General features: G+C 35.0%; 1 protein-coding gene across 1 annotated transcript in view; it reads right to left on the reverse strand.

The window, feature by feature from the left end:
* The window catches only part of SMARCA5 (SWI/SNF related, matrix associated, actin dependent regulator of chromatin, subfamily a, member 5), a 36,984-nt gene extending 27,176 nt beyond the window's left edge, over positions 1-9,808 (reverse strand). The window contains exons 1-3 of the mRNA XM_034661568.1: positions 9,653-9,808; positions 4,501-4,667; positions 542-642 (exon numbers count right to left, since the gene is read on the reverse strand). Of these exons, the coding sequence (XP_034517459.1) occupies positions 542-642; positions 4,501-4,667; positions 9,653-9,655 (271 nt within the window). The 5' untranslated portion in view covers positions 9,656-9,808. The remainder of the gene's footprint in view (positions 1-541; positions 643-4,500; positions 4,668-9,652) is intronic.
* Between the last annotated feature and the right edge of the window lie 377 nt (positions 9,809-10,185).

Here is a 10,185-nt window from a genome sequence, read left to right on the forward strand (position 1 = left end):
GGAGGGGGAAGGAAAAAAAAAAAAAAAAAAAAAAAAATGCTAGGCTGCAGTAAAGACAAATGTGCCACCAGACTATCAAGATTATATAGAAGTAAAACTCAGAAACCTGGTTAACCAGGTTTCCTTTTAGAAAACCATTAATAATAAATGTTTCAGAAAAAAATTTAAAACTAATACAAAATCCTGATACCAGTTAACAAAAGTCTTCATGAAATTTTTTTTTTTTTTTTTTTTTTTTTTACACATTAAGTTTTCTTATCTGGGGCAAATAAAGGTAAAAACCACTCCTTGTTTTACATATACATTCAGGCAACAATAAACAATGGCATTTTATGCCCCTCTGAAATACAGTACCACTATCACACTACTATACTACCATTTCCATTAAAAAAATCTGATTTCACAATCAATAAATTTCAAAAGATTACTAAAAATTCCCTTTTTAAATTACAGCCAAAACAAATCCAAAACTTTAACCAAAGGAAGTCTCAAAAGGGGATTTTTAAAAAATCAAATAGTTATAAATATGTATATAACATACATGATGGAGAATCTTCAAATCGAGTGCAAACATTGGTTGCTTTAGAGCTTTCTGTTAATAGTTCTTCATCTTCCTCTTGCTCTGTTCTACGATGTCGATAGCTGTCAAGTTCAAGATAAAATCAACTGATTAGTACTTTAAGCTTTAACTACCAGCTACTATTTCAACACAATAGTCAAGTGGCTGACCAAAATTACCAATTATTTTTAACAGGCACTTAAATTAAGGCTAGAAAAGTGGAACAGTACAAATTATTAGTAAACTTAAACCTGAAATGTTTTACATGGCTTTCTAAGATACACATAAAATTGTTTAAATAGAGGAAGACCTGAGATAATGGAATAATCTCATTTCAAGGAACTACACAGTCAAAAAAATCTCAATCTCTAATTTAAAGTTACCTTTTTAAGTATTTTTGCCAGAAAATAGTACCAGAAATCACATTTTAAAAACCACGTGGTTTGTTTTTGTTTTTTTTTTAACAGACAGCAAGCACAAGGGGTAGGGGCAAAGGGAGAGGGAGAGAAAAACTTAAGCAGACTCCATACTGAGCTCAGAGCCCAATGCAGGACAGAGCTTGATCTAAAAACCCAGAGATCACCACCTGAGCTGAAATCCAAGAGTCACTCAACCCACTGTGCCACCTAAGCAACCCTTAAGAACTACAACTTTCAAAAGGATGGGATTATGCCCTTGGAGATAACATAGATGGACCCAGAATAAATTATGCTAAGTGAAGTAAGTCAGACTGAGAACGACAAATATCACAGGATTTCACTCATACGTGAAATCTTAAATAAACAAATAAATAATAAACAAAAAGCAGAACCAGAACTACAAACATAGAGAACTGATGGCTACTAGAGGGGAGAAGGGTGGGGCAGTGGGCAAATGAGTGAATAATGGGAGAGGGAGATACAAGCCTCCAGTTATGGAATGAGTAAGTCACAGGAATAAAAAGCAGAGCATAGGAATACAATCAATAGTGCTGTAATAGCAATGTAATAGAACAGATGGTAGCTATATGCCGTGATGAACACAGTATAATATATAAACTTGCACAATCACACTAAAATGTACATCTACAACTATTCTAACACTGTCAACTACACTCAAAATTTAAAAAAAAAAACAAAACCAACTTTCACTGTGGTAAGCATATAACAATGTATAGAGCTGTGGAATCACTGTTGTACACCTGAAACTAATGCAACACTGTGTGTCAACCACGCTTCTATTAAGAATAAATATATTATGTTTTTAAATAAGTAAAAACTACAGCTTTCACCAAAAGCTGCAGACTACGCAGAAGAGAGACTTAGGGCTTAGGCAGTGACTCTTAGCCAGAGATTTAGCAGAATTACTCAAAGCTTTTTAGAAATGCTCAGATTCTACATCCCAAGAGATGCTGGGATACATCCCGTTAAAAACTAATTTTCTGCAGTTTTAATATTGCCGAACTTCTTAATCTCTAAAGGCCTCAGGTTAGTAAAAAGTACTTACTCTCCAATTCTGAAGCTTCCAATTTTGTACCTTCATACTTTCAACAAATATTTTCATTTAAATTAGAAAACAGTAAATCTTAATTTATAGCTTGATTTCTACCAAAACTACATGTTTGATGGAAGAGGATAATCAGTCCTCTCAAAGCATTCCTCTGAAACTCAGACCAAGACAGTAAACATATGCAAGAATATTCTTGCTTGTTTTAAATGCTTCAATTTAGAATGTCTTAGTATGTTATTTCTCATACTTCTCTGCATTCTAACCATATGAAACTTAGTACAAAGATGCACCCTCAATCCTAATTTATTCTCCACTAAATAGCAAAGAACTTCAACTTTTTTTTTTTTAAATAAAATCTCAGTCTACTATCAAGACGGTTGATTATTATGGTTATAAAGCTGAATATAAAGGCTGGAGTATGCTTATTACTTAAAACTGAGGGTTCGCTTTGGGGCGCCTGGGTGGCGCAGTCGTTGAGCGTGTGCCTTCGGCTCAGGGCGTGATCCCGGCGTTCTGGGATCAAGTCCCACATCAGGCTCTTCCGCTGTGAGCCTGCTTCTTCCTCTCCCACTCCCCTGCTGTGTTCCCTCTCTCACTTGCTATCTCTCTGTCAAATAAATAAATAAAATCTTNTTCGCTTTGGGGCGCCTGGGTGGCGCAGTCGTTGAGCGTGTGCCTTCGGCTCAGGGCGTGATCCCGGCGTTCCGGGATCAAGTCCCACATCAGGCTCTTCCGCTGTGAGCCTGATTCTTCCTCTCCCACTCCCCTGCTGTGTTCCCTCTCTAACTTGCTATCTCTCTGTCAAATAAATAAATAAAATCTTAAAAAAAAAAAAACACTGAGGGTTCGCTGAATGTAACAGTAAATGATGGAATGAAGAGAAAAACATATGTCCTTATACTTAAGGACAGTACCATCGCCCTAATTACTTTGTATAAGCTAACTTTCCACTTAAGATGGCTTGAAGGATAGAGAAGAAATCTGTTTATCAAGACTCCCTTTCCCCAATAACACCAGTAAGACCAAGCTGAACAATTATATATTTACTACAGAATACCTTTATCTTATATAATCTTAGTATAACTGTTTCTTTTCATGACATCCTATTAACTACCTATATCATAAAAATATCCATTACAGTACTTGGCATTTCCAGAGCATGAGACCTGATGCCGTTTAAACAGCTGCAAGGGGTGCCTCGATGGCTTAGCCAACTCTTGATTTTTGACTCAGGTCATACTCTCTCTGAAAAAAATTTTTAAAATTTTTAAATAAAAAAAAAAATAGCCGCATGCAAACTTCTCAAGTCTAAACAATTTAAATACATCTGAAGTACAAATGTCTCTTAGGAAGTTTCTTAAGTATTAAAAGCACTCTGATTATACACAATGGATAATGTATAAGATATATTAAATGAGTGGAATACCCCACATAAAATTAAGGTATAAAATACCCATATAAAATTAACTGAGTCTGGGTGGCTCAGTTGATTAAGCATCTGCCTTCAGCTCAAGTCATAATCCCAGGGTCCTGGGATCCAGCCCCACGTGGGGCTCCCTGCTCAGCAGGGAGTCTGCTTCTCCCTCTGCCTGTTGGCTCCTCCTGCTTGTGCACTCTCTGACAAATAAAGTCTTAAAAAAAAAGATTAAGGTATGCTTATGCTTTCTGATGAAAATCCCTTCAAGGTACAGCTCATGTGTCCATGTTTCTGTAAACTGCATAGTAAATTGAACAATGTTGAGAGCTTGTAATTTCCTCTTTTAAATAACCTAGTGGATTTAATTAGATTATTTTTCATTTTTCACTTTGGGAATTACATGGTCATTCCAGGGAACTGAGATTACCCTAAAGCTATTAATACCAAATCTATCAGTTATAACTAATTAAATATCTTAATTACCCAACCAGCACAAAAATTCCAAGTACTTATAAATTGAACGTGTAAAGTTATTTTACACATTTTAAACAACCACCCAAGGGCAGCATACAACCTGACACTTCAATTTGCAGAAGGACAACTAAGTAATAAAAACTTTAAACTGCTATGGCATAAATCACAACATTCCATACACAAGCAGAGACTTCAGATAAAAGCAATCTCCTCGATGCATGTATATGGTTTATGCCTACAGCATACCCCAAATCAGACCTAAAGTCAAGCTTGGATTATTCTAATTAATTCTGTGGGATGTTTAAGTAGGCTGCTTAACCTCTGCATTTGTTTCCTCTCCAAGGAAAGGATAACATCTGAATTCCCTAACAGTATAATGCCATAAAAGCTAAAGCATTACACATTATTCTCATTTATACACGTATAGCTACATACTGTCAAGCCAACTGGGACCAAATAAATAACAGCCCTAAACAGTTTTTTTTAATGAAGTGATTTTATGCTTCTAATGAAGATTATTGAAAATAAATGTTTCAACTATGAAGTATAAACTATTACTCACTCGCCAACTGATAACAAGTTTTGTTTCTCATCCTTTTTTATCCGTGGGCGCCCTGGTTTCATCTTCAAAGGTGAAGTTGGAGTCTTCTGAGCAGCAGGCTGGATGAAATGTGCAAACAGCTCTGTCTGCTTTAATAAATACTCAAATCTATTTGCTCGGTCAGTTTGCTGCAGAAAAATTTTAAGACACATTTTATCAGAATATAAATACAACTTCAGAAATCAAAGTTTCAGCATGCCTCTAAACAATGAACTAAGCAATAAAAAGGAACAAACTACTGAGACATGCAAAAACATCAATGAGTTTCAAAAGCATTATACAAAAAAAAAAAAAAAGCAAAGCATTATACTAAGCAAAAGAAGCCAAACACAGAAAGACTACATACTATGATTCCACTTACATGAAATTATAGCTAGTGATAGAATGCACATATGAAGTCTCAAAGGGATAAAGACAAGAGCAAACTTTTCAGGGAATGACAGAACTGTTCTACATCATGACTATAAGGTGGCTGACTGCGTGAATCTGCCAAAACTCACTGATTTAAACTTACAACTGTCATGCGTCAATTATACATCCATATAGAGGATCATAAAATAACAAAAAAATTAAGACACTCTTCAATACAAGTGAATTTCTTCAGAAATGGGGAAAATGCATTGGTCATTTATCAGTTCAGCTGTGCCAGATTTTAAAAAGGTATCAGGTTAAAAAACATTTATTAAGCTGCACCTGGCTGACTCAGTTGGTAGAGCACAAGACTCTTGCTTTCAGAGTTGTGGAGTACGAGCCCCACATCAGGCACAGGGCTTACTTTTAAAAAAGGGGGGAACGCCTGGATGGCTCAATTGGTTAACAATCTGCCTTCGACTCAGGTCACGATCTTGGGGTCCCGGGACTAAGCCTCATGTTGGGACTCCCTGCTAAGCAGGGAGTCTGCTTCTCCCTCTCCCTCCCCTCGGGATTTCTCTCTCTCTCAAATAAATAATAAAATCTTTTTAAAAAAAAAATCTGAGGTTCATGAAATATTCATTAACCCAATGCAGTTAATACTAGTTCTTCCTTTCATGTCTAATATCTGCCACTTTGAAATGTTCCCTATTATCACACTAAGAGAATGGAAAAATATGAAATAAATTTTAGATCCTTGAAATCGACATGCTTCTCCATGATAATTTCCTGTAGAAGACAAGCTTCGGTTTTCTGTTTTTGAGGATTACCAACTATTTTATTTTATTTTTTATTTTTTTTAAAGATTTTATTTATTTATTCGACAGAGAGAGACAGCCAGCGAGAGAGGGAGCACAAGCAGGGGGAGTGGGAGAGGAAGAAGCAGGCTCACAGCAGAGGAGCCTGATGTGGGGCTCGATCCCACAACGCCGGGATCACGCCCTGAGCCGAAGGCAAATGCTTAACCGCTGTGCCACCCAGGCGCCCCTACCAACTATTTTAAAGTACTAAGATACTTATGTGTATTTTGCAGAATTTCATTTCTTAATGCATATATAATAAAGACCATGCAACTAGAAGATACTGGGGCTGAAAAAGTCTATTCAATTATTGTAATTTTAATTTGGAATCAAGATAAATAAGCTCTGAAAATTAATTCAAATTGGTCAGAGCTAGACATTTTAAGGTAAAACCTATTCTGTAGTATTCAAAAACCACTAGGTATTCTTCACTTCTTTCAAAAGTTTTCAATAAACATTATCTTCTTAAACAGCTGTTCAATTTAACAACTACTTTTGTGTATCTACCACAAAACGCACTTTTTTTTCCCCTCATTATAGTCCAATTTCAAAAATAAACCTAAGGGATTATTTGAGATTGTCAGAAGATGATAAATGCTCAGAAAATAAAGCAGGGTAAAAGAAACAGAATGGCACTAAAATTTTAACAGGGATGACCAAGAAAATCTAAGACATAACGTTTCAACAAAGATGGGGGCACCCATCTTCTTAGATCTTATCACACGTCTCTAATTTCCAAAAACCTTCCATGGCTCTAGATGTTTTAAGATTTTCAAAGTGTCCTTCATGACCCATAAGAACAAAAATATCCAAGACCTTCTACACGATCAAGTTTTGAACTACTGCCTTAAGGAATTAAGTTTAAATTTCACCACAGTTCTATACAAGAGTCAATAACTTCAGAATTCTCACCATTCATTCATCCAAGTGGTAGTGGAATTATAAACTAGTTGCAAAGAACCAAAGAGTTCAGAACATTTACGGAATAAGCTTTCAGTAGAATTGTGGGAAGGGTTGAAGAAAAAAACAGGCAAAGACCTTGGTTGAGAATAAGAATATTAAAATAAAAATGATCTGAGATCTTAAAGAGAAGGGAGAAAACTAACAGAAACTTAAAAAGGAGAAACAACAGAATAAGATTAGGAACCCGAAGGACATTAATCATAAAATCAAATGGAAGATTAAAATCAATAGCTTAAAACCAGCTTCTTTCAGGGCACCTGGGTGGCTCAGTCCGTTAACGGCTGTTCGGCTCAGGTCATAATCCCAGAGTCCTGGGATCAAGCCTCGCATGGCGCTCCCTGCTCAGCAAGGAGACTGCTTCTCCCTCTCCCTCCACCTGCTGCTCCCTCCACTTGTAGGCTGTCAAATAAATAAATAAAATATTAAAAAAAAAAAAAAGCTTCTTTATCTAAGACAGGAGGAAATGACACAGGCCAGGTACAGGCCATACACATTTGGAAATAGGGAGGAAATAAATTGAAGAAAGGCCTGTAATTATTTGTGGAAGAAGCCTGAAAATAAGGATGTCAGAAATGGAATACAAAGTTTATCCAGAGGGGTAAAGTTTTTAAATAGCTAAATGGATTGCTGCACAATAAATACTGAAAGCCTAAGAGAGTAAAAACCATAAATTTATTCTGGTACCAATCGGCACTATTATTTAGTTTTCTCAAGTAGTATTCAGCATCCTTGGTTCAAGAATCAAGAGTGGATACTGAGACTTAGCTATGGTTAGAAACTAACAGATGATAGGGGAGCTTGCTTAAAAGAAAAGTAATCAAGATCATGATTGGTGAAAAAGGAAATAACTAGGACACTGAAAAATATGGAAGAAATAAATGAAGAGATTTGGAAGAGGCCAGATCATTAAAAAGGAAACAAATATAGAAGTCAACAAAATAACCCATTCAATTGAAGAATACTTACTAGGGTAATGGGGAAAAAAGAAGTATTTATGAGGTTAAACTTGCAAGACTATTAAAATTATGAAGTACCATCAAGGACAGCTTGGGTATATATTAAGAGGAACTGTCACTTCTTGGGATAACACTAAGTAGATACGTGAGGTCGAGAAAATAAATTCAATTTTGAATATTCCTAAGAAAGAAGTACGAAAGGGACTTAAATGTCCAACAAACAAATGAAAATAATACGATGGCTGGAAGCATCTGGGCTAAAGATAAATATTGAGAAGAATTCAGTTTAAAGAAAATCAATGATAGGGTCACTTGGCTGGTTCAGCCAGTGGAGCATGTGACTCTTGATCTTGGGGTTGAATTTGAGCCCCACATTGGATGTCAGGTTACTTAAAAATAAAATCTTAAGAAAAAAAGAAAAGAGAAAGAAAACCAATGACAAGGATCGAACTGTTCGAGAAGAAATATTTAGGATGTGATGAAGGAGGACTAAGAAATAGTCAAGTAAATAGGGTATCATCAAGGGGGGAAAAAAGGTCTCTCAAGGCAACTAAAAATTTTGAGGCGTGGTCGACAATATCAGACACAAGTGAGATGAAGAATGAAATGAAATTAAGCTATAAACTGGAAATTAGATCCACTAGTACAGTGTTAACAACAGAACATAAATTGTGAAGGGTTGGAGGAAATGAATAGGAAAAGTGGAGCTGAGAAAAGCTATGGGACAAATACAGATATATACATCTACAAAATGTAACAAATCCTATATGTCAGTTAATAAAATCTTGTAATTTACAACATGGATGGATCTAAAAAAGTATAATGCTACGTGAAATAGAACAGTCAGAGAAAGACAAATACCGCATGACTTCACTCATATGTGAATTTAAGAAGCAAAACAAGAGAAACATGTCAGAATCTTTAAACAGACAACTGGTGGTTACCAGAGAGGGGTGAAATAACTGGTAAGCACTAAGCAATGTACAGAATTAGTGAATAACTATATTGTACACCTGAAGCTAATATAACACTGTATGTTAATTACATTGGAATTAAAATAAAAAATAAAAATGTCATTTATATTTTACATATTGCTATGTTTATCATGCACATTATATATGCATATACATAAACACGTGTTCAAAAAATGCATGTATTTTTAGGATTTTGAAGCTATTTAAGAGATTCAAAATATCTACTGATCTTGAAGAGAAGATCAAAGGTTGAGAAGAAAGTAAGCTTCAAAAAACTTCTAGGTGCTGAAGACAGATTAAGACATTGGTTTCACTCTTAAAGAGCGTACTGTGTTATATTATATAGTAACATAAATAACATGTAAATAACATAATAAAATAACATGTTATTTTAACTTTTTAAGATTTCAGTACAATTAAACGAGTTTAATCCACATAAAGCGCTCAGAACAGGGCCTAGTACGCAGTATTTGCTACTAGCCATTATTATTACTGAATCTGAATTTAAGTTTAAAGCTCTTCATAGGTTATGGCTAATTCATGCTAAAAAAAATTTTCCTAAGGTATGAAATGTGAGCTGGGTCTTCGAGGATTCAAGTATAGTAACATGATGTGCTCTTGTTGAAAAGTTCTCACGCATATTTCAAAAAAGCTGTGGACGAGGAGTATATATTATTGTCTCTGTACCCAGTGGAATAGAATGACAGATGCAGAAACACTTTGAATAACTACTTCTCTGGTCTTTTACTCTCCTCACTTCCTGACACTAAATCTTAAAATAAAGGGGAGTAACATATCCCATATATTTACATAATACATAATGTGTGTTCATGTTATATTTCTGTATTTGCTTTACATAGGCAAGTAACAAAAATTATAGTATCCCATGTTACACATATTTCAATTGGGTATCTGTGCCTCAGTTATAAAAATTAAATGTAGACGTTTGGTCCATTCAGTCACCTAATTAAAAGTTATTATAGACTCTATTCATATACCTAGAGCATACCATTTTTTCTTCGTAGGTAGGATCTGGTTCTTGAATTTCTTTTTGCTTTCCAGGAGATGCATCATCAAATACTTCCTGGTAGGAGGGAAAAAATCATGGATTGTTCTTCAAAAATAGCTAACACACCATTATTAAACTAATTTCTGCTCAAAACTCATTCTAAGTAATACATTTCTATCCCAAACTTGCTAGATACTTAACTGGCTATAATTTAACCTGATAGAGTATCTTGATAAAATTAAATGCCATGATGATAACAACCTATTTAACCCAAATACGTAAACTGCATGGCTACTGGCCAAGATTAAAACACAAGACTACTATCTACATCATCCTAGAACAGAATAACTTTCAACAAACCTGTTTTTCTATTCAATAAATATTATGAAACCAAATTAAATAGTATATAATGTGAAGAAATCATGTTCCCTTTTAATCATAAAACTGCAGTATCCACTGTGCTCCTATACAAATATACACCTAGAAATTACCATCATTAGTCACCCTGATTTCTATATTCTGGAAAAATACAA

The sequence above is a fragment of the Ailuropoda melanoleuca genome, chromosome 5 (genome assembly GCF_002007445.2).
Source record: "Ailuropoda melanoleuca isolate Jingjing chromosome 5, ASM200744v2, whole genome shotgun sequence".
In the NCBI taxonomy this organism is placed as follows: Eukaryota; Metazoa; Chordata; class Mammalia; order Carnivora; family Ursidae; genus Ailuropoda; species Ailuropoda melanoleuca.